The sequence below is a fragment of the Carcharhinus amblyrhynchos genome, chromosome 1 (genome assembly GCF_965287045.1).
Source record: "Carcharhinus amblyrhynchos chromosome 1, sCarAmb.v2.hapA, whole genome shotgun sequence".
Lineage (NCBI taxonomy): Eukaryota > Metazoa > Chordata > Chondrichthyes > Carcharhiniformes > Carcharhinidae > Carcharhinus > Carcharhinus amblyrhynchos.
Window position 1 is genome coordinate 164760018 of NC_137324.1, and position 17651 is coordinate 164777668.

Here is a 17651-nt window from a genome sequence, read left to right on the forward strand (position 1 = left end):
TAATAATCCATCTTGAATGGGGCAAATGCAAAGCTGGATTTGTGCTCATTGCAGCTTCACTAACACACTAGCATGATCCCATTTTAACTCTAATTAGGAGCAAGTCACCACTTAAAGGAAGTACAATTATCGGAATAGTTCACACAGCTGAGAACACAAATAATGGATGGGGGCAGCGAAAGTTTTTTCTTAAGAGCAGTTAAAGATGTTGAAATATTTTGGACGGACTTCTCCAGCCGCGCTGGTCTAGAAGCCGGAAATTCCTGCCCGATCGTCAATGGCATTTCGCATTCTCCGTAACTCGCCCACTAAAATTTCAGTGGCGGGCAGGATGGGAGAATTTCGGCCTTTGTTTTTATTCAGTTTCGAACAGTTTATTTATTTTTGTCACAAGTAGGCTTACATTAACACTGCAGTGAAATTACTGTGAAAATCTCCTGGTTGCCACACTCTAGCACCTGTTCAGATACACTGAGGGAGAATTTAGCATGATCAATGCACCTAACCAGCACGTCTTTCAGACTGTGGGAGGAAACCCAGAGGAAAAACAGGCATGGAGGAGAATGTGCAGACTCCATACAGGCAGTGACTCAAGCCGGGAATCGAACCCAGGTCCCTGGTACTGTTGGGCAGCAGTGCTAACCACTGTGCCACTCCCATTCATGGAACTTGGGTCATTCTGGCAAGGTCAACATTTATTGCCCATCACTATTTGTCCTTGGCTTGATAGACTGTACTCAAGAGTCAACCACATCTGTTTGCCTGGAATCACGTGTAGACCAGACCAGGTAAGGATGGCAGATTTCCTTCCCTACAGGACATTAGTGAACCAGATGGGTTTTCTGACAATTGACAATGGTTTCATAGTCAGATTTTCTTTTGATTTTGAATTCAATTTTCATCATCTGCCATGATGGGATTTGAACCCTGGTCTCTGAAGCTTTATCCAGTGGCTGTGGATTACTCTTCCAGTGACAACTGAGATGGAGGATTTTCTTCAACCAGAAGGTGGCGAATCAAAGGAGGCCAAGAGTAATGACTTCAATCAGGCCATTGAGGTTGGCCTATTGGAGTATAAACTCCCTGATAAAGGATCCAATTGATGGGCCAATCAGGGAGTCTTTGCTTTGAAGGGATCCACAGAATTATTACACCAAGTCATCGAGTGTATTTAAAACAAAGATAGATAGATTCTTGATTGGTAAGGGGATCAAAGGTTATGGGTAAAAGGCAGGAGAATGAGGTTGAGAAACAAAATCAGCCATGATCGAATGGTGGAACAGACTTGATGGGCTGAATGGCCTAGTTCTGCTCCTATATCTTTTGGGCAATTCCGCTATGCCATCACCACCCTGTAACTTAAACAAAATAATTTGCTGGTGATAATTTTTAAAACGATGTTCTGGAAAGATACAGCAGCACGTAGTTGCAATGAGCTCAGTCACTGGAAAGAACAGTGATGCTTGAACCAATGTTCTAATAGCAACCTGGTGTGTCAGCACTCAAAGTCCACATCGTCACCATAATTTTCAGATTAAAGATTTTCTCTACACTGATGAATGGAATGCTGAGATCTTCCACACTGAGTATGTCATCACTGCCAATCCTCCAAAGCTTCAACATAATCAAGTTGATGGTTTCTTCTTTACTCACCTTAAATCTCTAAATCAGTTGTGCAGAATCCCAAACAAAATCATACCTTTGCCATGATCAGGTAGACTCTTGCCTATCAAAGTGATAGGTGAAGAAATAAATAAACAAATCCCTTCAGAATTCATAGGTCGATACTGAGACCAGGGCCTGCGTGTTAAGTAAGGATCAATAGTGGAGTTCCATGCTTGAGGCAGCAGCTATCGGAAGGCCCCAACCCATTTAAATTATCCTGAGAGGGCATTAAAAATTGCCAGCCAGCCTCCTTCGCCTTTGGCCTCTCCAAGCAAGTTATAGAATCATATAATGATCATGGAATGGTTAAAGCATAGAAGGAGCCATTCAGCCAGTCATGTCTGTGCTGGCTCTCAGCAAGAGCAGCTCACCTAATGCTTCTCTTCTGCCTTAGCCCTGGAAACTTTTCCTCTTTAGATAATCATCCAATTCTCCTTGGAAAGCAATCAAACCAATCTGCGCCACAATCTCAGGCAGTGCATTTGAGATCCTAACCACTCGCTCTGTAAACAAATGTTTGCTGTTGTGGAACCTTTGTCAATTGTCAGAAAACCTACCTGGCTCACTGATGTTCTGTAGGAAAGGAAATCTGCCATCCTTACCTAGACTGGTCTACATGCGACTCCAGAGTCACAGGGATGTGATTGGCAAAAGAAGCAATGGGTGTTTAAGAGTCAATCACCTTAAATCAGTAACCTTTGGTCCTCAATCCTTTCACCAACAGGAACAGTTTCACTCTAGCTACTCTCTCCAGAGCCCTCGTGCTTTTGAATACCTTTGGCAAATTTTCTCTCAGCCTTTGACGTCCTCTAGCTAGTAACAAATTGCCTCAGCGGTTGGGAATTAATGACTGACTGTTACTTTGATTTGTATTTGTCCCTGCCTATTATCAGCAGCATTTTCCTGGAAACAGATGAAAAACAATTATATATTTCACCAAAAGAGAAAACACTGGAAAATCTCAGCAGGCCTGGCAGCATCAGTAAAGAGAGAAAAAAGCTGACATTCCCAGCCCAGGACACCCTTTGTCTCTTTTGGTTTCAGATTCCAGCATCCGCAGTAATTTGCTTTTATTAATTATACATTCACTTTTGAAAGAACAAGGAACAATACTTCCATGAAAGTGCTAAGCACACATGCCCATTGTACGAGTCCAGGGATACACAGCATGAACGGAACCTCGGGACAGGCGGTGCTCCAACAAGCAAGATTTGTATGTTCCATTATATTTTTGCATTGCAACAAGATGACCCTTCAGCAACATGGGCTACACATGCCTACATGGATTGTCGGAAAGCTTACCAAAGCAGCATGAGGTGGAAAAGAAAATCTTAGCCTGGCATCCTTCACTCATCCGGAACCTTTCCCTCGACTGCTCATAATTGTTGGAAGGGGAGAGTCACATGATTTGTTGGACTATCTCCACTTGAGAGGTGTCATTGACTTTGGGCTGCTTCTCAGCTCCAGTCGGGGAATATTCCATTCCTAAGTGCAACCGCACCCAGGAGTAAGAACTGCAAAGCAGAAGAAACAGTCCTTCTCCAGTCCCCTTTGCTCTCCTCCTGAATTGGCCTGTGCGCACTCCTGATCCCTGCAGGCAGAGTTACCTAAAAATAGGAGAGAAACTAGGAGTTCAGCCCCAAGAGGCCCGAAGATGGGCCGGACATCTGCTGCAGGATCTGGAAAGCAGCGACCAACAAAACCATAAAAGATAAAAATACAGTTGGAATCTGAAGCAAAAAACAGAAAAATGTTGGAGAACCTCAGCAAGTCTGACAGCCTCTGTGGAGAGAGAATAGAGCTAACATTTCGAGCTGACGTCTGACGAAGGATCATCCAGACTCGATACGTTGGCTCTATTCTCTCTCTACAGATGCTGTCAGACTGGCTGAGATTTTCCAGCATTTTCCATTTTTGAACCATGCAGTTTAAGGGTGTTGGTGAAAGAGGGATACATTACTTGCGTAGGATTTTCTTTTGCATTCCACCTCTGTGGATCCAATATGCTAGATTGTTCCAGACGCAAGTTTGACTGCCATGTTTCTTTAGGCACCATTCTCCACCTCGCCTACCGGGTTTACACGGCGTCTGCACCAATTCCAGCTACAGATTGGGGCCGAATGGCCCGCAGAGATTTAATATTCTGAAAGATCTTCAATCAAGCAAACCTGATCTTTGGCCAAAGTTGTATTTTTTCAAGCATGCTGAGATTTCCTGTGGCCCAGTTGGCCTGAGACTTCTCAAAGTGCTGGAATTTTACCACCGTGCCAGCCCAAGGCTCATAAGGTCTTGCCTGAGACCAATGGAGAATGCCGTTAAAATTCTGGCCAAGGTGTTAAACCATGTCATGGCTTGTTCCATTGATGATATCACTGAACTCCAATTTCCATACTTAGAATAAGACCCTTTTCTTTTCAAGCTGGTGCTTTTGTTGCTTACTCAGAATGAGTTTGAAGTTTATTTATTAGTGACATGAGTATGCTTACATTAACATTGCAATGAAATTACTGTGAAAATCCCTTAATCGCCACACTCTGGCATCTGTTCGGGTACACTGAGGGAGAACTTAGCACGGCCAATGCACCTAACCAGCACTGTGGGAGGAAACCGGTGAAAACCCACGCAGACACAGGGAGAATGTGCAGTCTCCGCACCACAGTGACCCAAGCTGGGAATTGAACCTGGGTCCCTAGCATTGTGAGGCAGCAGTGCTAACCACTGTGCCACTCCTACTTAACATCCTTACTCAGAATGGTCACGTGGTATAAAAAGATTAATATTACCTTAGGGCAGTAAGAGAATTGAAGCTAAGGAACATTATACATCCTTGAGTGGGAGGGTACAGGCATTAGGAATTGTAAACTTTACAAGTAGGTATGTAATATATAAATAAGGAGTCTTTGACCTTTGAAGGAGATTTGTGAAGGCTCGTGGCATCAATCACAATTCTTAAATACTGAATAGAGGACTGAAAGAACTCACACGTCCTTCATAGAAATCATACGAACCCTATAGTGCAGAAGGAGGCCATTCAGTCTGCATTGACAACAATCCTACCCAGGCCCAATCCCCCTTAACCCCAAATAACCCGCTAATCCTTCTAATCTACGCGTCCCAAGACACTTGAGGGGCAAATTAGCCTGGCCAATGCACCTAACTCTCACATCTTTGGGCTGTGGGAAGAAAGTGGAGACCCAGAGAAAACCCCACGCAGACATGGGGAGAATGTGCAAATCCCACACAGACAGTGACCCAAGCCAGAGATTGAACCCAGGTCTCTGGAGCTGTGAGGCAGCGGTGCTAACCACATGCCACGGTGCTGCCCTTGCAGACACTCAGTCTATAGTCTTCCAATCTCTGAAGAGTAGCATCCAAATTCTGAAGATGTTCCTCTTCAATTCTTCCAGTGACTAGGGTGTTATCCACATAGCACTGGACTTCACTCAGTCCACTCAGGATCTGATCCATTATCTATGAGGTATTGACCATTGTTTTTCACAGAATACAGGATTAAGGGTGACGAAGTCTTCACAAATCTGTACTAATTCATCCTTTTTGATGACTGGCACTATTAGTATAGCTGATTCACTAATGCTGACAGGTTCCAAGACTCCTGTCTTCACCAGTCATTTGAAGTCAGCCTCCATTTTCAGTTTGATAGTGTAGGGCAAGACCATAAGACATGGGAGCAGAATTAGGCCACTCGGCCCATCGAGTCTGCTCCACCATTCAATCACGTCTGATATTTTTCTCATCCCTATAACCTCTAATCCCTTTATAGAGTCTATCTATCTCTGTCTTAAAGATACTCAATGATCTGGCCTCCACAGCCTTCTGCAGCAAAGAGTTCCACAGATTCACCACCCTCCGGCTGAAGAAATTCATCCCTATCTCTGTTTCAAAGGATCGTCCCTTTAGCCTGAGGTTGCGCTCTCTGATTCTAGTTATCCCGACTAATGGAAACATCCTCTCTACGTCCACTCTATTCAGGTCTCGCAGTATCCTCTACAGATGTTATCTTCAAACATTTTGCTTGGCTTCTTTCCTTAATCTTCAATTTAACAGCGATGTCTTTTGGGGAGAATGTTTCTCCATCAAACACACAACAGTGTGTCTCTTTAGATTTTTTGTGAGACCTGATTTTCGATTAGTCGTCACATTGACTTCGACCTAGTTCAAATTGCCTCAAACCACGTTCAACCCATCAATACTGGATAATTGTCCTTTACTACATGTAAAGACAAACCTGCTGTTCACCCATGCAGTTTATTTACTAGTCCCAAGTAGGCTTACATTAACATTGCAATGCCCTAGTCGCCATGCTCCGGCACCTGTTTGGATACACAGAAGGAGAATTTAGCATGGCCAATCCACCTAACCAGCACATCTTTGGGAGGAAACTGGAGCACCCCGAGGAAACCCATGCAGGCACCAACAGTCAGCCAAGCCAGGAATCGAACCCAGGACCCTGGTGCTGTGAGGCAGCAGTGCTAACACTCTGCCACCATGCCGCTACATCAAGAAGGTCCTCTAGCAGAACCACTTCATGTCACTTGTACGTCTTCAACACTATTCTTGAAGCTTTTAAGGGAATACGCCAGAGTTTTTCCCTTAAAGCTTCTGGCATCAGTGAGATTGCTGCACTAGTGTCAACATCCATCTTTACTGGCTGTCCATCTAGCAGTGGAAGGACCCTGTATATATTCATAGCACTAGCAATGCTAGCATATTCAGTGATAATTTGTCCTCAGACCAAGAGTTGCTTTGTTTATCTCGATCCTTTTGAACAGCACATTAAATGGATTAGTTATCATAAATGTGTGGAGTTACAGGGATAGGATGAGGGAGAGGGCCAGGCTAAGATACTCTAAGTCGATGCAGACTCGATGGGCCTTTCTTGGTCTGGCCTGTGTAGGGCATTGGTGAGGACACACCCGGAGTAGTGTGTGCAGTTTTGGTTCTTTATCTGAGGAAGGATGTCCTTGCTATGGAGGGAGTACGGCCAAGGTTTACTAGGCTGATTCCTGGCGTGATAGGTCAGTCACATGAGGAGAGAATAAATCCTTTGGGATTATGTTCATTGGAGTTTAGAAGAGTAAGAAGGGATCTGATAGAAACTTATAAAATTCTAGCAGGGTTAGACAAGGTGGATTCAGATAGAATATTCCTGATGGTGGGGGAGTCCAGAACTAGGGTTCATGGTTTGAGGATAAGGGATAGAACTTTTAAAACTGGGGTAAATCTTTCAGGACTGAGATGAGGAGAAATTTCTTCACCGAGAGTGGTGAATGTGTGGAATTCACTGCCGCAGCAAGTATTGAGGCCAAAATGCTGTCTGATTTCAAGAAGAAATTAGATAATGGTCTTTGGGCTCAAGGGATAAGGGGGCGAAGGGTGTGATCAGGATATTGAATTTGATGATCAGCCATGATCATAAGGAATGGCGGAGCAGGCTCGAAGGGCTGAATGGCCTACCCCTGCTTGTAGGTTCTATGTTTCTACATGTGACTCCAGAACCACAGCAATGAGGTTGACTCTCAACTGCCCTTGGGCAACTAGGGATGGGCAATAAATGCTGGCCAGCCAGCGACAGCCATGTCCAATGAATGAAAAAAAGAATGAATACATAGTGCTTAGTGCAACTACTAAAAACTCAGTGTAAATACATAACAATTACCCTCATCAACCCTTCCTATCACTTCATCAAAAAACGCAATTGAATTCGTCAAGCACAAGTGACCTGTAACGAATCAATGCTCTCTTGCATTTATTGACTCACACATTTCCAAATGCCAATAAAATCTGACCTGGATTTAATATCCCAAAAAGTTCTACAGCACGAACATTAGGAACTCAGCGCAGAAGTTTGCATTCTTTCCCAATTATCAAAGTTTGGAATTCAGCATGGATTTATAAGATGCAGCACATCTTAAGACAGTTTCTGGGCTCTTGTCCAGCAGTTGAGTGGTAGATCCATCAGAGTGATTAGTGAGAATGTTGACTCTCACAATGAGATGTGCCCAGCCTCTCTCTCTATCCCAAAGGTGTTTTAATGCTGTTTGCACTTTGCCACAATAGTTCGGAGATCAGCTGTGGTCTCATCAAATGGCAGAACAGGCACAAGGAGTTAAACGGCCTACTCCTCCGTAATATGTTCCCATGTTCTTTGGAGCAGTTAGTTATTGATTGGACTTGTTTTCTTCTGCTAGCCTGGGGCGCTTATTCCAATTGATCCAGTGTTGCTGCTGTTTCCATGGCGCTGAAGTCAAGAGTTTTTCCTCAATCGTGATATGCACTGTGGCAGTAGATAACCAGTGTGCACTGACCAAGAAAGTAAAGTGCTCAAACTGATGAGAAAACGCTTTCCACTCTGCTTTCTGGTTTACCATTTTATCAACAGATGCACAAAGAGGGCAGACTATTCGTTCAACATATGAATATTAGCATTGAGACTGCATTCCCTACTGTGACAATCTACCAGGGATTTTTGTTTATCAATCAAAAATGTAATTAAGTCTCATCTGGATTCCCAAATAGCCATACTGGGCCAGCTGCTAACATACTGAACTTTGCGTTATTCTAATTACAACGGGTAAAATAATATATTTTCTCCAGAGACGCATCCAACTTAACAGCGCATAACGAGATTGGATGTTTTCAATGAAGCATCTTTAACTAGATCATTCTATTTTGTGACTAGGCTTTATTTGCATTCGTTCAAATGTGATTATTAAATAGCACTGTCAATTATTGTTTGTCAAAGAGCATTAAAAATAAATTTACCTTTCCAAAACTTCCTTTCCCAATCGCCCGAAGGATCTGAAAGTGGTCAAAGTTAACTGCAAGAGGGAAAAGCACAAGAAACAAACTTAGCACAATCATTACAATTGAAGTTGGTTTTTAGATATCTTTGAAAGATATAAACATATAACTTAATGAGCCAATTCAAAGAGATTCTGAAGACCTTTACCTCATTACTATTGCCCGAGGTAACTGAAGCTGCCACACAGACAATTTACACTTAAGTAGAATTTCTCATGCAACAAAATGTCTCAAGGCACTTTACGGCAGGAGTGATAGGTGTCACAGATGAAGCTAGAAGAAGTGACAGCAGACATAACTGAAAATGTAAGCTTTGGAAAGCATTTTCAACATTAATGGAGGAGTGGGAAAGCTTTTGGTTCAAAAGTTAGGCTTTCAGCATTGGGTGGGGCGGGGTGGTGAGGCAGAGGTACAGGGAGGCGAACATCCCGGAGGTAGAAGTGAGCCGACTTGACATTGGATCGGATGTGGGATTCAAAGATCAGCTCAGGGTCCCAGGTTCGGGGAGGGAGATGGAATCAGGACCTGAGGCACAACTTTTCTTATTAGGTCCAAACAGGGTAGCTTCAGCCATGCCAATATTAAACACTAGAGTGTTCCAGCTTCCTCAGAGCCTGATATTAGACAGTTAATTGAACGGCATAGTGACAATTGTGGAATAGAGGGCGAAGACAAAATTAAAGTTACGTACTAATGAAGGAGATTGCATACTTGCTACTGATGTTGCCGAGGGCAACATGTAAATTTGGAATGGAGCCAAGGTTGAAGGCCTTGGTCACACTGGGAGAGACATGTTGCTCTTTTTTTTTAATGTTTACTTGAAACAAGTAGGCTTACATTAACACTGCAATGAAGCTACTGTGAAAATCCTCTAGTTGCCACACTCCGGTGCCTGTTTGGGTACACTGTGGGAAAATTTAGCACGGCCAATGCACCTAACCAACACCTTTTTCGGACTGTGGGAGGAAACTGGAGCATCTGAAGAAAACCCACCCAGACATGGGGAGAACATGCAAACTCCCCACAGACAATGACTCAAACTGGGAATCAAACCCAGGTCTTTGGCGTTATGAGGCAGCAGTGCTAACCACTGTGCCACCATGCCGCCCTTAAATAATGTTTTGTTATTCATCAGATATAATCGAGTGCAAAGAGAAAAATCAAAAACAATTATCTGACCTTGTTTATTAAATGTAGAAAGCTAATCTTGCAATAACTATTGCAAATCATGTAGATGTAATGGTAATTTTCCAAAAACATTTGAGAAGCTTCTGTAACTGCACTAAACATAATTTAGAAAAAAATCTAAATTCTAGAAAGCTGCAAGATTTCATAGAAAATCATCCTCCTCTTTCCGCTGTGGGACAAGTTTCAATTTCAGAATCATCTGGAAATAAGCTTTACTTTTACTTTCCTTTCTTTTTAAACCAACTCTGCTCAAAACACTGATTTTTGCTGGAGGAGATGTGTTGGAAGATATCATCAGAGCCAATTCTAATCCTATTTACATAAAGGCCTAAATTATGCTATTGAACAGAAACTCAAATCAACTCGTTTGTACCATTGTTCAGCCAGGAGATGTTGAGGCGAATATTAACATCTCAACTACTGGGTTTGACTTGAGATCAACTAATTCAGCATAAACTAGCAATCATACAAAGAACAAAGAATGTACAGCACAGGAACAGGCCCTTTGGCTCACTAAGCCTGTGCCAATCATGTTGTCCTATCTAAACCAACCGCTTATATCCCTCTATTCTCCATTTGTTCATATGCCTATCAAGACAAGTCTTAAATGTGGCTAACATAGCTGCCTCACTTGGCAGTGCATTCCAGGCGCCCACCACCCTCTGTGCAAAAATCTTCCCTTGCACATCTCCACTGAACCTTTCTCCCCTTATCTTGAACTTGTGCCCCTTTGTAATTGTCATTTCCGCCCTGGGAAAAAGCTTCCAAATGTTCACCCTATTGATACACCTCAATCTTATAAACTTCTATCATGTCACCCCTCAGCCTTTGTCTTTCCAGGGAAAACAATCTCTCTTCATAGCTAATACCCTCCATACCAGGCAACATCCTGGTAAACCTTTTCTGTACTCTCTCCAAAGCCTTCACATCCTTCTGGGGTAGTGTGGTGACCAAAACTGAACATTCTAAATGTGGCCTAACCAACGTTTTATACAACTGTAACATAATTTGCCAGCTTTATCCTCGATTCGCCATCCAATGAAAGCAAGCATACCATATGTTTTCTTCACCACCTTTACCACCTATGCTGCCACTTAAGGATCTGTGGACCTGCATGCCCAGGTCTCTGCGCGTCTATGCTCCTGATGGTTCTGCCATTTATTTTATAGCTCTCCCCTGAATTGGGTCCACCAAAATGCATCACCTTGCATTTGTCCGGATTAAATTCCATCTGCCATTTCTCCACCCATTTTTCCAGCCTATCTATATCCTGCTGTATTCTCTGGCAAACTTCATCACTATCCACAACTCCAGTAATCTTACTAATCAGACCAGCTACGTTTTCTTCCAAGTCATTTATGTATACTTCCATCAGCGGAGGTCCCAGCACTGATCCCTGTGGAACACGAGTTACAGACCTCCACACAGAAAAATACCCTTCCACCGCTACCCTCTGTCTTCTACCTGAAAACCATTGCTCATTTTGACTCAATACCACGCAATGAATATACTGGTTTATCACATTATTGCTTTAATTTTATGGAAGAGAATGGATACATCATTATTGCTTTGGAAGTTCGTCAATGATTGCTCGATGTTTAGAACTATTCATGACTCCTCAGACACTGAAGCAGTTCATGATCAAATGCCACAAGATCTGGACAATATCCAGGCATGGGCTGGCAAGTGGCAAGTATGCCACACAAATGCTAGGCAATGACCATCACCATCAAGAGACACTCTAACCACCGTCCCTTGACACTCAGTGGTGTTACCATCGCTGAATCCCCGACTATCATCATCATTGGGGTTACCATTGACTCAACTGAACTCACCACAAAAACACACTGGCGACAAGAGCAGATCAGAGGCTAGGAATATTGTGGCAAGTAATTCACCTCCTGATTCCCTAAAGCCTATCCACCACTGACAAAAAACAAGTCAGGGATATGATGGAATACTCCCCACATTTGGGGCCTGCTTCTGGTGTGTCAAACTCACTTGACAGTTAAAAATCCCAAGCCACCAAGAGGAAACCTACAAGTGAGTCTTCACTTCTTACACATTTGTTTTTTCACTAGTGACTTTCAAAATGTTTTGAGGGATTTTCTGCAAAAAGTTCTCCAAGCATTTTTATGGATTGTTATGAATCATGGTTGAAGTTTATTTTTTATCTCTTATATAAGTTTTATAGTTTACGCTGAGACTAAGGGGATTTCCTTTAGGCATCTTTGTATGGTATCACACAACTGTTCAACACCACAGGAAGCTATTTGGCCTGGTGTGTCAATGCTAAACCTCTGCAAGAGTAGCTCAGATCCCTCATTGCCACCTTCCTCATCTTTTCTGTCCTCCAAATAATTTCTCAGATGACATTCCAATTCTTCTCTCACAGAATCATAGAATCTTTACAATGCACAATGGGGCCATTCAGCCCATTGAGTCTGTACTAAAAGAGCATTATTTTACCTTCGTAATGAATAAATACTTGAAGCTCACTGTACAGGTTAATCATTGTCTCTGTATATATTGTAAAAGTTATTGTCAATATTTTCCATGATTAATGTTTTTTCATTACTTTTTATGAATCTTTTGTTGCACTGTGGTGACATGGTGGCGCAGTGGTTAACATTGCTGCCTCACAATGCAGGGACTCGTGTTTGATTCAGGCCTTGGGTGACTGTCTGTGCGGAGTGTGCACATTCTCCCAATGTCAGCGTGGGCTTCCTCCAGGTGCTCCGGTTTCCTCCCACCCTCCAAAGATGTGCAGATTAGGGGAATTAGCGAAATAGCCCTTTAGTATCCAAAGATGTGTAGGTTAGGGAAATTAGTGGGGTAAAGTTGTAGGGAACAGGGATAGGGCCTGGGTGAAATGCTCTATTGGAGAGTCAGTGCAGACTTGATGGACCGAATGGCCCCCATCCGCATGGTAGGGACTCTATACTCTGACTGTTGTAAAAGATCAGGACACGATGGATGAAATGGCTGTCAGAAACTATAATATATTTTCAAGCAAGCTACTACCAAAAAGGTGCCTTGTTCCTTGGGAATTGTAGGTGTAATAGCTTTGCTAGGAACTGGGTAGCTTATATCTTGTCTGTTTGCTAACAGTGCAACTAACATTGTGGACCAATTTAACTGAATAACTGCAACTTTCACCTACACCAGAAATACTAAGGACCAAAGCAAAAAAAAACTCTGCTGGAAATCTGGAACAGAAGTTCAAAATGCTGGAAACACTCAGCGGGTCAGACAGCACCCGTGGAAAGAAAAGCAGAGTTTGTGTTTCAGTTCTGATGTAAGGTCATTGATCTGAAACATTTATCTTGGTTCTCTCCAAGGGTGTCGGCCAACCTGTTTCCAGCATTTTGTTTATGTCCCACTTTTAAGTACCGGAAATAAATAGTTGATTTTTAACACTCCGTTTGCTAGTTACCATGACATATTACATTTTATAGTCTTGAGTTTTTAACACTTATCATTTTACAAACTTGCAAGCATGATGTGAACATTAATCACACATATTAACACATAGAAAAAAATTGCATGATAAGTTTTTTTTATTCAGATGAAGCAGGTACTTTATATCCTGAGTTGGGAATATCAATGCTGTATTGTAAAATTGCTTGCGGCAGTTTTTAAATTAGGTGTAACAAATTAATCCAGCAGTATATTTTTTAAAATATGCTTCAATGGATTATAAACCCTCTAAGTCCCAGAGACAGATGTTTCGCATGGTTACATCAGAGATGCACTGACAGTTGGACAATGTGTTAATTTTACTGAAGGATGAAAGATATGATTGACTCTGTCTCCACCACACTCTCAGGCTGTGCATTCAGATCCTAAACACTTACTACCATAAAAAAGAGATTTTCCTTATGTCACTGACGGTGCCTTTGTCAATCATCTTAACTTCGTGTCCTTTGGTTCTCGGCCTTTCTACCAAAGGGAGGGATTTCTCCCCATCAACTCTTAGTAGATCCTTCACGGCCTTGAATATTTTAGCACCGCTATCTAACACTGCCAGCGACCTGGTTTGATTGCTGACTTGGGTTGCTGTCTGTGCGGAATCTGCATGTTCTCCCTGTGTCTGCGTGTGTTTCCTCCGGGTGCTCCAGTTTCCTCCAATAGTCCAAAGACGTGTGGGTTAGGTGGATTGGCCATGCTAAAATTCTCCCTCAGTGTACCCAAACAGGAGTGTAGCGGCGAGGGAATTTTCACAGTAACTTTATCAGTGTTAATGTAAGTCTACACGTGACACTAATGAATAAACAAATACATAAATAAACTTTGCCAATCACCTTAAATTAGTGCCCTTTGGTTTTTGACACTTCCACTAATGGGAACAATTGCTCCCCATCAACTCTTACCAAGTCCTTCATGTAGTCTTGCATATCTCCCTCAAATCTTCTTTCAACTTTCTCTAAGAAGAACCTTCTTCAATCGATTCCAAGACCCTCATTCCTCCAGTCCGATGCAAAAAGGAGGTTGAGCTGACCAACAAAGGTATGCCAGGCTGAATATGACCATTAGGCAACATTTTGCCTTTGCTCCCTGGTATCCTAGGTCTAATTGCATGTGCAGGCTGGGCTACTTCACTAGACAAAGCTTACAAGGTCCTTCATTATTGTAGCAATTGAGTTGCATCACCTGTCTGAGGCTTGTTCTCAACGAAAACCATCAGCTGCCCTTGAATTGATTCTTAAATCACAATCTCCCTTTGGGAACACGCTTAATTCAAGTATCAGCTGACATTTAGCTCTTCTTCACAACCACAATGGCTAGACACAGAAACAGAAAATGTTAGAAAATCTCAGCGGGTCTGACAGTATCTGTGGAGAGAGACCAGAACTAATGGACCCGATTCTCCCATCGTGACCCACAACTTTTCTGGTGGGTCCGGTCGGGTAAATCACATCGTCGGCCTTTTGCCGGGATTTGCGCAAGCATCCAGGAATGCGTGCGCGTCTCAGAGAACTGGAGAACAGTCGCAGCCCAGACCACACTCAAAACTGGCGGGAAGGTAGGTAAGTCATTTGAATCTTTTTTAATGTAGTTTAAATATGTTCTGCATGGTGATTATCGGGAACTTGCCGAGCCTGATCTCCCACCCCACCAGGGGCACTCCATTCCGATGGGGTTTACGCTAGTTCCCAACACCTCACCGGAATGAAGGGCAATCAGGGCCGCTCAGGGGGTTGGATAGTGGGGAATAGTGCCCCTGGGCATGGGCATCTTGGCAGTGCCAACCTGTGCCCCTGGCAGTGCCCAAGGGGCAAAGTGCCCATGCCCGGGGAACCTTGGCACTGCCCACTGGACATCAGGCAGTGCCAAGGCAGTGGGGCGTATTGTGGGCAGGGCCACACAATTGGTGGGGTGGGGGGTGTCCCCCGTCACTCTGCATGTCGATCGGTCTGGGCTGGAGGCAGGCTGAGCAGGGGATGGTCTGCCTCCCAGGGGGGTTCTGACCCCGGGGGTGGTAATTGCCATTGCTCAGGAGGTGGGCTGGTCTGGACATCAGGATGCTCTGGTGTGGGGTTGGGGGGGGGGGGGGGGGGGGGCGGTCAAGGCTGGCCCAGGAATTGCTATGGGGTCCGCAATCAAGCCGTGCAGTGGGTGGGGGGGGGGGGGGGGGGGGGGGGGGGGGCAGGAAGGGTAGCACTGAGGTGGTCCCGGGCTGGCCAGCAATTGAGCTGGTCAACAAACAGGGAGAATGACAGGTCGGAGCCACAGCGCATGCGCAGAGTTCCAGAACTGTCAGACTCCGGTGCAATAGGCCCTGACCCCCTGGGTTTTTAATGATTGTGACCTCTGCATTGCCCAGAGTGGGGAGATTCAGGTCTGAAACTGCACTGAAAATAACAGTTGCGACCCCAAACAGCTTTCCTACCAATTCAGCATTTCTGGGAGAATCGGCCCCAGTGTTAAGTCTGAATGATCCTTCATCAGGAGTCATCCTGACTCGAAACATTGATGAAGGGTCATCCAGACTTGAAACATTAGTTCTATTCTCTCTCCACAGATGCCATCTGACCTGCTGAGATTTTCCAGCATTTTCAGTTTTTATTTCAGATTCCATCATCTGCAGGCATTTGCTTTTATCATAAAGGTTTGAATTTGGAGATTGTTTCTTGTTATTCATTCATGTAGACGTTCTCCTAATTTACCAAATGTTTGCATGCAAAATGCATCACTGAAAAAATATATAATTGTCTCCCTATTACTCAAGCCAACTGTCGCTCCCTTAACGTCCACTCCTCTGCATCCTTTCAGTTAACCATCTACTTCCACAGTGCAGGAGGTTCTAGGGTGGATTTGCAGCAGGAACCTTGGGCAATTGAAATGTTCCTTCCCCGTCATTGACTCTGGGCCCTTTCCCTTTAAGTGAGAGTGAAGTCACCTAGGATGGGATTTTCCGGCCACCACAATGCCGGAAAATCCCAGCCAAGGTCAACAGGCCTTTGCATGGTCCGTGTCCCACTCACTACAATTCCCACAAATGGGAAAATGCTCTTATGCAACTCAATTTTCGGAAGACATTCTTTACGTGAAGTGGCACTCAAACTACTTCCTCCCATGGTTTGGATCAATCCCTCCACAAGTCTTCTTCCCTCATGAGGAAATGTCTAACACCCTTGTAAAATCTCAACTGAGGAGTTTTTCAATGTGTGGGTTTGGAGAGCGGTACAAGCCTCAAACATTGCATTGAACCACAGAAAACAGTTGAGGCCAAAACATTGTGTGACTTCAAGATATGGCTCTTGGGGTTAAGGGGATCAAAGGATATGGGGGGCAATAAGAGTATTCAGTTGGATGATCATGATCGTAATGAATGGTGAAGGAGGCTCAAAGAGCCAAATGGCCTACCCCTGCTCCTATTTTCTGTTTCTTCGCAATATCAGATCTCAACAACCAGCGGAACATGTCTAACAGCATACCCCTTTGGCTGCTCAGAACAAGGAGAGTAATTAATCTACTCAACTCAGAACAAAACATCTAACATTAGATGTGATTCTGCGAATGTATAGCACTTGCTGAATAATCCTGAGTGTGCAGGAATCATACCAACAACCTAATTAGTTGGGCTCACAATGTAGCTACTCATGCTTCCTTGAAGTTACTATATTCATATGCAGGGCCCTGTCCGCTGCAGCCAAAAGGAACATGTCCAGGCACTGCGCATTTTTTTGAACTGAACAAGAGCGAGGAGGACACGGGTTTCTTATTGCATTCTCCATGCCAACATCTCAACCAATCAGAATTGACTTGCCAATCATTCAGCACCTTTTTCTCACGCATCTTAAAAAAATAGCATTCTTGCGTCAGTCCTGATGAGCGTAGGATGGAAAGCTTCAATGGTATGGAGGCAATCTTAGCATTGCACACCCAATGGCCGACAGGTGGATTGAGCTGTAAGATCATGCAAGAGCTAAGAAATCAATTTCTCACCCCTTGCAATCTTACCAGCACCGGATATCCAGCGAGGTCAGCCTCACGCCCATTTCTGGCACAGAGCTGAATAAATTATTTAAAACATGTTTTGCACGGAGTTAATGAGTCCGGGACACTATTGTCTGGGCTCTTTGCCTCTGGGGCTTTGCCGGGAGAGGTTCTCTGTGGTGAGAATCACAGCTGGTCCCCAGCAATGTAAACCAGTCATGATGGCCCCGTTGGTAGAACCAGAGCCCATTGAAGCCTCCCAGGGAGGTCAGAGGCAAGGGGGTGGGGGGGGGGGTGCTCCTTGGACAGTGCCAGCCTGGCAGTGCCCACCAGGCACCAGAGTGCCAAGGGGCGGGGCCCACTACAGGGCCAGTCGGCTGGTGGGCGAGCACTGCACATTCTGCAGTTGGGAATGGTATGAGAAGGGCGGACCTGCTGCCACTCTGCATTGGGATCTGTGGGGGAGAGGGAGGGTGACGATTGGGGCTGACCATGACGGGGACAGAGTCATGCAGATGATTGTGGGAGGAGAG

At 44.2% G+C, this 17651-nt stretch overlaps 1 protein-coding gene across 1 annotated transcript in view; it reads right to left on the reverse strand.

Annotated features, from left to right (window-relative positions):
- LOC145350693 (serine/threonine-protein kinase 32B-like) overlaps nt 1-17651 on the reverse strand; it is a 250846-nt gene that overhangs the window by 161752 nt on the left and 71443 nt on the right. The window contains exon 2 of the mRNA XM_080199906.1: nt 8449-8504. Coding sequence (XP_080056032.1) covers nt 8449-8504 — 56 coding nt within the window. The remainder of the gene's footprint in view (nt 1-8448; nt 8505-17651) is intronic.